We start from the raw sequence: 14,175 nt of genomic DNA, 5'->3' as shown, positions 1-14,175 counted from the left end.
GCACCCCAACCCTCTGCCCTAGCCCTGAGCCCCTCATCTCTGGCCCCGCCCCAGAGCCGACACCCCTGCACCCCAGCCCTCTGCCCCAGTCCTGAGCCCCACATCCCTGGGCCCAGACAGAGTCCTGACACCCCTGCACCCCAACTCTCTGCCCAAGCCCTGAGCCCCCTCCCACACTCCAAACCCCTCGGCCCCACCCCATGAATTTTGTTATGTGCACCAATTTGAAGGTGATGAGTGACACATCACCTCCATATTGGTGCACATACCAAAATTCATTCCACACATGGGTGGGGAAAACTAGCGGGAACACGGGTAGGGAGCAGTGACTAGAGAGTTCTCCAAGGACTGCTAAGGGTGGAGAGTCTGGGATTCCTGGACCTAGGTCAACCAGGGTCTGGAGCATTTCAGTTACTGTCTGAGAAGCCCCATTATGTCCTGATGCATTTCTCTCTCCTTGTTCTGCTGGGACTCCTCGTCCTTGCTCCTGTCCTCTCTTTCCTTCTCCGTGCTATCAGTCATATTGGCCCTCCAAGCCTTTTGTTCGCAGCTGGATGCAGCACTGCCTTGCAGGATCTTGGTGAGCATGTCTTCTCTACTCTTCTTTCTTCTCCTCATCAGGGTCAGGCATTCCGCTAGTGGGGAGAGGGCACCCATTTAGGCTACCATGTCAAATGTTGCTGATAAAAAGAGACAGAGGTACCACTGGATTCACAGTCACAATGGAAAAGGAAAGAGACATTTCAAAACTCCTTCCCTTCTTCCCATATGAGTATAGGGTAGGGTGGGGTGATTTTGATCCTTATTCATGGGTACAAGTATAGGGCAGTGTTACTGATTATTGGCACTGTTTCCACAAGCAGCATGGGTTTTAGCTGATATCTCACTCCTGAGGGTAACATAGGCACAGAGCACACAGTTGCTACTATCTCAATGCTGCCAAGCCAAAATGCCAGTAGCTTGTTGACTGCAATGGTGTCAGCCAAACTCACTGCAGAGTACCGTGCAATAATGTCCCACGGCAAAGGAGGAAATAAGGCAGCCATCTCTAGAAACCTTTGGGAGAGGGTTGCAGAGTATTTCCATGGAGGTTTTTCATCCATATCTCTCAGGAGGATAAAAGGGACTAGGGTGACCAGACAGCAACTGTGAAAAATCAGGACTGGGGCTGGGGGTAATAGGAGCCTATATAAGAAAAAGATCCCAAAATCGGGACTGTCCCTATAAAATTGGGACATCTTGTCACCCTAAAAGGGACAACCCTATGTACATAAACTGCTTCTCATGGCCCTCCTACCTAACCCAACAAGGGAATAAAAATCAGATGCCAGGTCAACCTCCGTTTGTTGTATCTCCACCTCGTTTTGTATGAGTAAAACAAGCAAAAGTCGATTTCTGTGTTGTGTTAATTGGGAATGGGCAAGGCACCCTTACAACTTAAACATTGTAAGGAAAACTGCATGCATACGCTTACTTGATGTCCCTTCCCCTTCACTGGAGTCATCCATGCTCCGCTAGCAAAGCTAGTTACACTGTGGCAGAATCTTTGAACAGCTCCTGGCTCGTGACATGGCTGAAGCCACCCTCCATATCTCCCACCTCCTCCCCCACACTGTTCATAGCAGAGATCTCTGTCTTGGGCTCCTTCAGTTGGTTCATGGTGGCCTTTGTGGTGCTGGTAAGGTCTCTGCCAAGTATGGTGTGGCACATGTTGTAAAAGCAGCAGATTTACAGGGCAACCTCTTGCAGTTCCTTTGCTTTCACACAGCACTCCTGCTGATCCCAGGCTGTACCCATTTGCCTGCATCCCCATCCAATATGTTTATAGATGTCCACATTTCTGTGGCTGGTCCATAGCTGTGCTTGCTCAGCCTCTTCTCCCCACAGGCCCAGTTAGATCCAATACTTCCTGTCTACTCCAGGCAGAAGTGCATCTAGTACAGGGGTGGGCAAACTATGACGTGGCCCGCAGAACCGTCCTGCCCAGCCCCCGAGCTCTTGGCCCGGGAGGCTAACCCTCAGCCCCTCCCCCGCAGCCTCAGCATTGCTCGCTCCGCCATCAGCGCAGTGCTCTGGGCGGCGGGGCTGTGAGCTCCTGGGGCAGCGCAGCTGCAGAGCCCGGCCTGACCCAGTGCTCTGAGCTGCATGGTGGTGGCAGCGGCTGGGGGGCTTGGATAGAGGGCAGGGGAGTTCGGGGTGGTGGTCGGGAGCAGGGGTATGGATGGTGGTTGGGGAGGGAAACGGGGGATTGAATGGGGGCAGGGTTCTGGGGGCAATCAGGAAGGAGGGGGTTGGATGGGGCAGCAGGGGGCAGGGGTTTGGGGGCAGCAGGGGGCAGGGAGAAGGGGGGGTTGGATGGGGCAGGGGTCCCGGAGGGGACCATCAGAAATGAGAGGGGGGGTTGGATGGGGCTGTGGGAGTCCGGGGGCGGTCAGGGGACAGGGAGCGGGGGTGTGTGGATGGGGCAGGGATCCCAGAGGGGCTGTCAGGGAACAGGGGAGATTGGATGAGGCAGGAGTCCCCAGGGGTGGGGGGGCAGATAGGAGGTGGGGGCCAGGCCACCACCTTGTTCCCTAACCGGCCCTCCATACAACTTATGAAACCCGATGCAGCCCTCCTGGTGTTTTGTTTTGTTTTGTTTTTTTGCCCCCCCCCATGTGTCCCGATATTTTCTTCATCCCATCTGGTCACCCTAGCCCCTGCCTAAGGGCCTGAGCTACTGACTGTTTGTTGCCCCGCCCTGACCCAGGGCCTGGGCCTGCTTATATTGAACCTGTTTGCTCAGCCCCTGCCAGAGGGCCGGAGCTGCTGACTGTTTGCCGCACAGCCAAGCTAATTCCCCGACGCACCTGACCGAAGTAGCGAGGCGGTCTGGCTCCCCGCCGCCCCAGAGGGGGACAAGCCCCAGCCAAACCTCCCTACAGTCTCCTTTCCTCCATCTTTCAAGAAAAACCCATGACACAATATTGTAAAGCCACCTTACGGGGAACAGGCTATAAGACTCTGTCAGTTATGCTCTCCACTCCCATTCTTCCTCTGCCCTTACCCCTAGACCAGAGAGTGAGGAGCCTGAGTCTGTTCCAGCTCCTACTGCTTCTGATTTGTCTTTCCTACACAGAAAGGAGTTCCTGCTCCTTTTTTCAGTATTGCACTGACTCCTGCAAGTTTCTCTGCCTATTTATTATCCAACCTCATCTTTCATCTGCCCATAGGGAAATTCAACTTTCAGTTGCACAGTTGAGCTCTTTGATAGTTATTGTGTGTCTAAGGCCTCAGGTTAATTAGGCACCCCGGTTGCACCTCTCAGACTATTTATCTATGAAATGTAATGTTTCATGGCTGGTATAAGTAAAATCTAAAAGGAGTTGTTATATTGGTTCTTCTCTGGAATGACAGAAGCTCATAGAGTTCAATGTTTTGTAAACTTCTTTGGGCTTTCAAAACTAGGTTGAGTTCACGCAGCTGTGATTTAAACCCATGTTTATTTTTCTAGGATGTTTGTTAAAAGTCAGGGGTTATCTGCTGTTTTTATAATTTCCTAGTTTAGTGCAAACATTTTGTTAAGCAATATGAACATAGTTGAACTTTTAATGGGTTGTCATAATGAGTTTGTACTTCTCATTGCACTTGTGGAAATTATAGTGAAGAAGCAGGTTATAAGTAGTTAAACTTTATATTAAAATGCATATATGCAAATCAGATGGCAATTCCCAATATAATGTTAATAGGAAAGAAACAGAACAACATGGTTATAAGGAGAGTACTTTTTTTAACCAAAGGATTATGATGATAGCTTCATCCTTTATGAACAGTAAACTAAGAAATACCAGGTGAAAGATGCCAAGTAATTTTTATTGTGTTAGTTACTGACTTTCTTGCTGGGTCAGAGACTGTGTGTTAAAGATTCTATCATGTAATAAAATGTAATATTTTATTTTAAAAATACTATAATTTTGTCTTTAAAATACTGTAAAAATGATAAAGCCTACTGTAAAAACCCACTCTCACAAATGTACACGTCAGCAGCAGCTGTTGTGAGGAAGAGCCCAGAATCAGCAAGAAATTAAGTCGCTGTGTACAGAACTGGCTCCACTAAACATGTGGGAAATAGAACCATTGAGCTGGCTCAAACCACCTATGATGTCCATATGGTACTTCTAGGGGATACTAGTAGATTCTCCTCCATTTCTGCAGTAATAATGGGAATGACAATAAGAACCTGATGAGGTTTGCTTTACCATTTCAGATACTAACTTTCGTATGGAAAATAAAACTATTTAATCCAGGAGTTAAAAAAAAAAAAGATTTGTTACAGTTTCTTGCACCTTTATCTGAAGGATCTGCTGCTGGCTACTGTCAGGGACAGGATACTGGTCTTGGTAGATCATTAATCTGAGTCATAAGAGCAGCTCCTAAGTCCTAAATACTGTTTGAGGTTTGGTTACCAGCCACATTAAAATTTGAAGAGAAAGTATTTTACCACATATAGTGTCTGTGTTTGATTAGGAGAAACCTTCATTTGCATAATAGATTTTATAGAGGATTTCCTAAATCTGCTGAATTTTGTTCAAATAATTCATTTGTCCTTTAACTAAACTCAGGCAATTGGCAGCCTAAAGAATTATTTTTTTTCTGTACTGTGTCAAACATCACATTTTTAATGCTCACCCGAAAATTGACAGAGCATTAAAGATGCAGCCTTCTGTTACCCTACCAGACTACTAACTAGGGGAATAAAGTATTTTCAATAACACCTCTAAAGCTCCCAGAACAAAATCCACAAATAATGCCATTTGTTTGACAGCCAGCAACATGGTCAAGGTGGCAAAGCTGCATAAATCCTTTTGTCTAAAGTTTTCTATGCTGCTTCATTTCCCAAAGACAGTGCAAAATCTATTCAGCCATTTTTGAATTTGAAGGGCTAAAACCCTTCACTTTTCCAGTACTATATAATTAATACCATATCTTCCCCCCCCCCCTCCATCCTTTTCTTTTCTTCATTGCAGATGCACACAAATTACCCAACAATGAGTGGACATTGAAACTTGCAATTTGGTGTGTACCTGAGGAGTAAGTTCATGTCCAGATTTGGAAAAATTGTTTGGATAGTAGTAAAGTTATGCTGCCTGCCTTTAAGGCTGTATTAACTTTTTCCAGCTAATTTCCATAAGGCCAGAGGGAGAGAACCTTTCCCCATCCTGAGCCCTGCACCCACCCCACTCACTCTTTCCCTGGCTTTCTTCCTCCTCCTCCTCAACTCTCTCCTCTCTTCCACACAGACCCAGGACTGGATGAAGAGCATCTCCATAAGGAGGACATGCAGCAGAGGCTTTGAGCCCACTTTCCAAGTAGCAAAGAGAAGCTCTGCATGACCCCTTCTCCTGCAGACTGGGATGGAGAAGAAAGAGTAACTCTCAGTATTTTGGGCCAAATTCATCTTTGGTTAACTCTGCTGAATGAATGGAGTCACTACCACTTGGTGTATTAACATTAATGAAGATGTACCAGGGATGTATTTGGCCCACTGACTAGAAAAGAGTCTCTTTGGAGGCTAAGCCAGAACACATCTTTTCAGTATTGTCGCTATCCAATCACAATGCCCAGTTCCATCGATTACCCACTGACACAATGTGATTGGCACTTCTGTGTAATCCTAAAGTGAAGTCTGGTTTGAAACAGAAAAGTTGCTGAAAGGTTGGCCACACATCACACAATTCACTCAATCCAAACACATTTGATTAGATAAGTGTGTTTCAGCATGTCATAGGTTTGTTCCCCACTTTGAACTTTAGCGTCCAAAAGATGGGGACCTGCATGGATCCTTCTAAGCTTAGATCTGGTACCACTGCCACCAGCCAGGTTTTAGTGTCTGGCACACTCTCTGTTCCCCCAAACCTTTCCCAGGGGGAACCCAGATCCAAACTCCTGGGATCTTAACACAAAGGGAAATAAACCATTCCCCCTCCCAGACTTTCCCTCCCTTGGTTGTCAGGGAAAACTACTTTGATTCAAACTCCTTGAATCTAAAACAAAGAGGGATTCATCTTCCCCCCTCACCTATCCCTGGTGAGTCAGACTAATCCCCTGGGGTCTCAAACAAGGGAAAAATCAAACAGGTTCTTAAAAAGAAAAGCTTTTAATTAAAGAAAAAAAGAAAAGGTAAAATTTAGCTCTGTAAAATCCAGATGGAAGTTTACAGGGTACAGCTTATGAAACTAGAGAGCTAGCATCAGTACAAATACAGCAAAGAGGTAAAATATTGTTCCAGCAAACACACATTTGCAAATACAGAAATCAATCAAAAGACTAATCTGCCTTTCTAATACTCACTATACTGAATATAAGAGACTATTTCAGGAAGCTTGGAGAGCCTGGGATATACATCTGGCCCCTCTTAGATCCAAAGAGAGAACAACCCCCCCGCCCCCCCAAACACAGAACACAAACAAAGACTTCCCTCCACAGCGATTTGAAATTATCTTGTCCCTTGATTGGTCCTCTGGTCAGGTGTCTGTCAGGTTCACTGAGCGGGTTAACCCTTTACAGGTAAAAGAGACATTAACCCTTAACTATCTATTTATGACACAGCAAATTAAAGTGATTTAAACCAACTCAAAGCCCTACAAGTTCTACCTAACTTGTTTTATGATTGATACACAAAGAGAGGAGCATTGAAATGTTAAATATTTCCTAAGGGGCCCCCCTCAAAAAAAATCCATTCATTGCAGCCTGCAATCATTTTGATTCATGATTCACTATGATTCACCCTGACAACTGCTTAAAAATTCATGGCAAACTCTGCACTGATGTTGGACAGAAATAGAAAAAAATACGTAGGTAATAAACTGCCACTAGGGCATTGCCATATTTTTAACAACAACTGCAATGGGAGATGTCTTTTTACATTTAATCCACATGCATATGCTTAAGAGAAACATCTTTGTATATTATCTGATATGCTTTTAAACATAACGGTTAAGCTACACTGGAACATATCAATAGAATACCTACATTAATTAGCTGTGACTATTCTCTTTTCCTCTGCTTTGAATGGGTTTCCCACAGGCTGGGCCTCGCCATGTGTAATTTGATATGAAGCTAAAAGAAAACAAATATTTTACTAAGCAGAGAAGGGGGAATGTGAACATAAAGCTCTTGTTGTTTCTCTTTTCTTTGCAATATGATATTTGAGAATAAAAATCCAGGTATAGCGGTCCAGTCAGTTGAACAATAATCCTTACTGTGCCTTTGAGCTCTGATCAGTAACTCGGTGGAATTTTAAACAAATCTTGAATGTGAAGCCAGGCCATCAAGTTATTTGTCTCAGAAAGCTCTATATGCTCATGTTTTGCTACAGCTGTCTTCTGACTTTCCATTTTTACACCATGTAGGTGTGTTCAGTATATTTTTCCTGCAGCGTATTTATGTAGCATCTTTGCTGCAAAATATCACAGAGTGCTTTGTAATGGCAAAAGTTTGTGATAGCATGTACCGTCACACAGAGAAAAAGGAGAGGATGCAAGAATGAAGAAAACAAACGTGTAGGCGCAATCAGACACAAGGAGTTTTGAAGCAAGATATGAAGGGGGAAAATTGCAGAGTGGCTTGTTGGGAGGAAACGCAAGTGCCATCTTCCGACAGGTGGAGGCAACACAAATGAAAAAGTGATGCTCAGCTATGATGAACAGTGGGCATAAAATTTGGAAGTGTTGAGGGCTAGTGCGTGGAACTGAGGTCAGAGAGTTAGGTGGAGGAAGTTGGGACAAGACCCTGAAAATAGTTTCTCCTCCCCCCACCCCAGAATAAAGAAATAAAACAGCCAAATTTTTCTGAAAATGCCCTTTTAAAAATAATAATCAGAGATTTTGAATGAGGAGATATTCTCTGCGCTGTCTTCAAGTATTTTATTGTTATAAGAATACACAAGCATAGAATGCCCATTGTACTTATAAACGGAGAGAGACTCTTGCTGGAGAACTCTTGTTTTACTGATGCAGAATTAAACACTTAAGTGTGGTCCGGAGTGTGTGCAGCATTATATCTGGCCTACTTCCATTGTGTACAGCCACCATAAAATACATTTTAACTTTTTAATAAATACAGAAAAAGATAAGAATCAGTTAAAGTATTTACACTTAGAAAATTAATCTTTTTAACAGTCTTTCTTATTACCTTTTCCCATTGGTTTTATCAAGGCCTTTAAAAGGAAAAGTTATTTTTCATAGTCTTTAATACCACCTGAAACACTATGTTAAATTCCCTTATTGGAGAAATGACACAGTTAGTTATAATGGTAGCTCTTGGGGGAGGGGGATAGTTTTTGAAGTCCAGTTCTGAGGGGGAGGTGTCTTCATTTTGAGGGGTGTTTTTGTTTTGTTTTTAAATAAAAACAAGATGAAGGCATACAGGACAGCAAGAAAGGAACAGCAAAAGATAAAAGTGAAGCGTCTATCCATCTCTTACTTGCATGTTGGCTTGGAAAATTATAGGTATGGCATCTGATCCATGCCCTCGTTAGCCACCTTGAACCCTGGCAAACTGACGAGACTGGTAGGTCATTCTTTTCGGTTTACCTTTCTTGGGTCACAGGAATGCTCCAAGGATAAACATGTCATATCTGGTTAAGATGGGCTCTTATTAGTCAGAAGGCAAAAAGGGAAAAATAAGAAAGAAGAAGAATAAGAATTAAGCTGGGGAAAGAAAGCAATATTCTATGGAGGGGTAACAGCAGTAACCTGACCTAATAGAGGTAGTGATGTCACATGATTCCCTCTCCTTTCCTGCTTTAGTTAGGACACTTCAAGATCTAGAGAACAATGTGATGGTAAATCTTTCTAGAGGAAGGATGGGAGCCCTGGATTCAATTTCCTGCTTTGCAATAGACTTCCTGTGTGACCTTGAAGGCAAGTCCCTTAGTGCCAAATTTTGAAAGGTAGTTAGATGTTGAGTGGGATTTTCAAAACTGCCGAATCAGTTAGTTAATTTCAATGGGAGTTAAGTGCTTAACCCTGTGTAGGTGCTTTTGGAAATTCTACTAAGTGTGCATCTATACTCCATCTAGAAATAATAATGTAAGAATGGCCATACTAGGTGAGACCAATAGTCCATCAAGCCCAGTATCCTCTCTTCCGACTGTAGCCAATGCCAGATGCTTCAGAGGGAATTAACAGAACAGGCTAATTATCAAGTGATCTATTCCCAGCATCTGACAGTCAGAGGTTTAGGGGGACACAGAACATGGGGTTATGTCCCTGACCATTTTGGCTAATAGACATTCATGGACCTGTTTTTCTTGAACTTACCAGATTCTTTTTTGAACCCAGTTATACTTTTGGTGTTCACAGCATTCCCTAGCAATGAGTTCCACAGGTTGTCTATGCACTATGTAAAGAAATTTCCTTAACCCTGCTGCCTATTAATTTCATTGGGTGACCCCTGGTTCTTGTGTTATGTGAAGAGGTAAATAACATTTTCCTATTCACTTTCTGCACACAATTCTTGATTTTTATAGACCTCTTTCATATCTCACCTTAGTCATCTCTTTTCTAAGACAAACAGGCCCAGTCTTTTTAATCTCTGCTCATATGGAAGCTGTTCCATATCCCTAATCATTTTTGCTGCCCTTCTCTGTACCTTTTCCAATTCTGATATTTTTTTCAGGATGGGGTGACGAGAATTGCATGCAGTATTTAAGGTGTGAGGTGTGTACCATGGATTTCTATAGTGGCATTATATTTACTGTCTTGCTATCTCTTTTCCTAATGGTTCCTAACATTCTTCCAATGTAGATGTTTTCAGAGAACTATCCATGATAATGCCAAGATCTCATTCTTGAGTGATGACAGCTAATTTAAACCCCAGCATTCTCTGTATGTATAGCTGGGATTATTTTTTCCAATATGCTTTACTTTGCACTTATCAATGTTGAATTTCATTTGTTATTTTGTTGCCCAGTCACCCAGTTTAGTGAGATCCCTTTGTATCTCTTCGCAGTCAGCTTACTTTGCTTAAGAACCTTTGGTATGGAGCCTTCTCAAAGGCTTTCTGAAAGTCCAAGTACACTATATCAACTGGATCATACATATCCGCGTGCCCAAAGAATTCTAATAGGGGGGTGAGGCATGATTTCCATTTACAAAAGTCATGTTGACTCTTCCCCAACATACAATGTTCACCTAAGTGTCTGGTAATTCTGTTTACTACTGTAGTTTCAACCAATTTGCCTAGTATTGAAGTTAGGCTTAATGGCCTGTAATTGCCACAGTTGCCTCTGGAGCCTTTTTAAAAATTGGTGTTACATTAGCTATTCTCCAGTCATCTGGTGCAGAGGCTGATTTGAGTGATAGGTTAGGTACAAATGACCTGGGGCAGGAGTCTGGGGTCTGGGATGGTGTTAGGGTGCAGGAGAGGGTTCTGACCTGGGGCTGAGGGTTCGAGGTCCGGGCTCTGGCCGGGCAGCACTTACCGCAGGTTGCTTCCGTTCAGCAGGGCTCAGGCCTGGCTCAGCACTGCTCCCGGAAGTGGCCGGCATGTCCAACCCCTAGGTAGAGGGGCCAGGGGACTCTGCGTGGTTTGTGCTACCCATGCCTGCAGGCACCACCCCCACAGCTCCCATTGGTCGTGGCTCCCGGGCAGTGGGAGCTGGGGAGCCGGCGTCGGGGGCAGCACACAGAGCTTCCCTGATTGCCCCTGCTCCGAGGGTCCACAGGGACATGCTGGTCACTTCCAGGAGCTGGAACAGCATGGCAGCCCTAGCTTTCCCCCACAGCAGGGCTTGCAGCTCCAGCTCCTGGTTGGGGGTGCTGAGGCTTGGAGCTTCTGGCCCACGGCATTGAGACTAGCTGTGGGCCAGATGAAATGAAGCAGCAGGCCGGATCCAGCCCACGGGCTGTAGCTTCCCCACTCCTGCATTAAAAGTATACAAAATTGTAAGTGTCTCCCCCCCAGCTTAGTGTTATCCGTGAACTTACTGAGGGTGCAATCCATCCCAACGTCCAGATCATTAATGAAGATGTTGAACAAAACCGGTCCCAGGGGGACTCCGCTTGATACCAGCTGCCAACTAGACATTGAGCCATTGGTCACTACCCATTGAGCCTGACGATCTAGCCAGCTTTCTATCCACCTTATAGTCCATTCATCCAATTCATACTTTTCTAAATAGTCCTTAACCTGTTCGTTCACCACTGAGGACTGCTCACTTTCTCCCCGTACTGTACTGCTCAGTGCAGCAGTCTGGGAGCTGACCTTGTCTGAAGATCAAGGCAAAAAAAGCATTGAGTACTTCAGCTTTTTCCACATCATCTGTCACTAGGTTGCCTCCCCCATTCAGTAAGGGTCCCACAGTTTTTCCCTGACCACCACCTTATTGCTAACATATCTGTAGAAAACCTTCTTGTTACCCGTCACATCCCTTGCTAGCTGCAACTCCAATTGTGCTTTGGCCTTCCTGATTACACCCTGGCATGCTCAAGCAATATTTGTATACTCCTGCCTAGTCATCTGTCCAAGTTTCCACTTCTTGTAAGCTTCCTTTTTGTGTTTAAGCTCACCAAAGATTTCTCTGCCTCCATATTTGCTGTTCTTTCAGCACAGTGGGATCATTTGTTCCTGCGCCCTCAGGAGTTTTTTGAGATGTTGGGGGGCTTGAGAGCAAAGGGACTGAAAATACAACATTTCCTAAGATATGGCATCTGCACAGATGTTATATTTATGCCAATAAAACATGGGCTTCATGTCTGGTTCAGTAATGGAAGGCATTCATAGTAGAGGCCTGAGGAGGGAAAAAGGGCTGACAGAAATATGGGCATGCTGACCTGAAAGGGTGAAACATAGCTGGTGGTGAGAGAGAAATAGCAAGAATTTAACAGTCTGGAGTGACTGACACAACCTCTAAAGAGGTGAGCATTTCAGTCTGTCTTTGCCTGATAAAATTCCAAGGTTTGCACCTATTTAGGTGAAACTGAGTTCATGCTGAGGAGTATTTGAAACTATTTACCTGTTGTTTAATCTCAGTTTCCTAATATGCTGCTTTACTGTTTTTTGCAATCTGTCAAATTTTACACGGTTCTTGGGTTAATTTACTAAGGTACATCCCAAAGAGAGCTAAACTATTTATTAGCCCCTGAGAGATGAGATAAGTGGGTGGGGAGCACTGAGCCCACATGTGCAGCGTAGGTTCTCTGTCAAAGGCATGGGCCTGGAGTGCAGTCTCCTGTAGTGTTGTCAGTGCTCTGACTCTGGTGAATCCAAAGCACACAGGAAACATTTGAAGAGATGAGTTTGAGCAGCAAAGTTGAGGGTCATCAGCAATATATTGTGAACAATTGAATCCTTGATGAGATGTATGTACCATTCTCCAAATGCATTTGACTGCTGCCTTTTTTCCATTCGGCGAGATAAGGCAAAAGTTAATAATGGTTCTTTCCGCTCTCCCCCTCCCCCCCCCTCCACAAACCTTTACACAGTGTCCCTTCTATTTCAAAGCGCCCTTTGCCACTAGAGCAAACATGTCAAATTCATTCTGTTTGAAAGGCCAAATTACACTTTCAATTATACCACTTATTAGATAAATTCCCCATTAAGATGAATGGAATCAGTTCACATCCCCTGAGCTGTTTCGGGCTGCCTACACTACAACAGATCACATTCAGAAGGTTATCATTGCAACCACAAGGGCTAGACATTTTTTATTTTGTTACATATTTATGAAAGCTTGTATTTGCCAGAATCTGAATCTATCATGGGCACTGGATTAATACATCAAGCAGACCAGCGGTCTGACACCTCTAACTAAAGTAGAGTAATAAAACAAAAATGTATTTCAGATGGAAAGAGAGTAAAGTTGGATAATTAATTTACTAACCTGTAATATTTTTGAAAGAAAAGATGTAATTGGATCCATCTTTAAATCACCTGGTAAAAGGGACCTGTAGTGAATCTTACCATGCTTGTTTCCTTTGTCCCTTATCCTCCTAATATCTCCCTCATTTTCAAGCTTTATATTGACTGTATGCTGGAAATGTTGCTGCAAATGAATGTGGAACATTTAACGTCACCTGGCTATCATCCTGACAATACTGTTTTGCTTTCTCCAAAAGCATCAGATGCCTTTGGTCAACATTAGGTCTGTTACATCATTGGAAATCCAGAGTAACTCCATTCAATAGAGTTAATCTAAATCTTAAACTAGTGTAAGAGCAGATTTTGCTCCCTTGGTTGCTTAGACAGTTTTCTTCTGTGTACTTTTTTCTAACACACATCATGCCATCCTGAGCTACACCAGAGGCAGAAAGATCAGATCTCAGGATCCGAACATATGTTTTAAAAATTCCTGTTTGAGTTCTTGGATGTAGAGAGGAAACATGTTAATTGTTTCCTTTTACAGACCATAAAGTGTGCAGCATGCAGGCAGAGCACAATACATGTGTTTGTGCTTGTAGCACACAGCTACTCCATTTGTATTTATACCATGTCTATATCTTCCGTATAAGCCTCAATAGCAGTGGAAAACTGTGTTTGTGCCGACCCATAAAACTTCCTTTAGTCACACAACCACCCTTGAGGCTCAGTATGCTGGACCATATTGTGTAACTGGTTACAGCTGAAACCAAAGTTGTCTGCTGGATTTTGTCCGGCTTACCTCGCAATAAAAAACAGCATGCAGCAGAATGAGGGGAAGGTTTTATTTTGTCACTGTTGAGCTCTTTTCACTGTGCCATGGCTGACTCATTTTCTTTTGTGGCTGCTGCTGTTCCTGTTTTTTCTTATTGTTTCTCCCCCTCCCCCCTCCTATCTGACAGGTGTAGAAGATGTTGTAGCAATAATGATTCCTGAGCCTAAAGGAAAAGAGATAGTGAGTCTGCTGGAGAGGAATGTTACTGTGATGATGTATATAACAATTGGAACACGCAACTTGCAGAAATACGTCAGCCGTACCTCAGTGGTGTTTGTCTCCATCTCCTTCATCGTGTTGATGATCATCTCCCTGGCTTGGCTGGTCTTCTATTATATCCAGAGATTCCGATATGCAAATGCCAGAGACAGAAACCAGGTGAGGAACATGTGAATGGGCTTTGGGGTTTGTCCTGCATTGCTTTAAATGGCCATTTATCCTCCTAAGAGCATCACCTTGTGATTTAAAGTTTAAATAAATTTTTTGTCTTGGGGGAACCA

The 14,175-nt window shown here is 43.9% G+C and overlaps 1 protein-coding gene across 3 annotated transcripts in view; it reads left to right on the top strand.

The window, feature by feature from the left end:
• Nucleotides 1-14,175, top strand: part of RNF150 (ring finger protein 150) — a 210,759-nt gene that overhangs the window by 121,641 nt on the left and 74,943 nt on the right. For all 3 annotated transcript variants that reach the window (XM_045018331.1, XM_045018330.1, XM_045018332.1), the window contains exon 2: nt 13,803-14,053. In XM_045018331.1, the coding sequence (XP_044874266.1) occupies nt 13,803-14,053 (251 nt within the window). The remainder of the gene's footprint in view (nt 1-13,802; nt 14,054-14,175) is intronic.

Source organism: Mauremys mutica, chromosome 5 (assembly GCF_020497125.1).
Source record: "Mauremys mutica isolate MM-2020 ecotype Southern chromosome 5, ASM2049712v1, whole genome shotgun sequence".
In the NCBI taxonomy this organism is placed as follows: Eukaryota; Metazoa; Chordata; order Testudines; family Geoemydidae; genus Mauremys; species Mauremys mutica.
The sequence above is the reverse complement of the archived record's forward strand: the minus strand, read 5'-3'. Positions and strand labels throughout refer to the sequence as shown.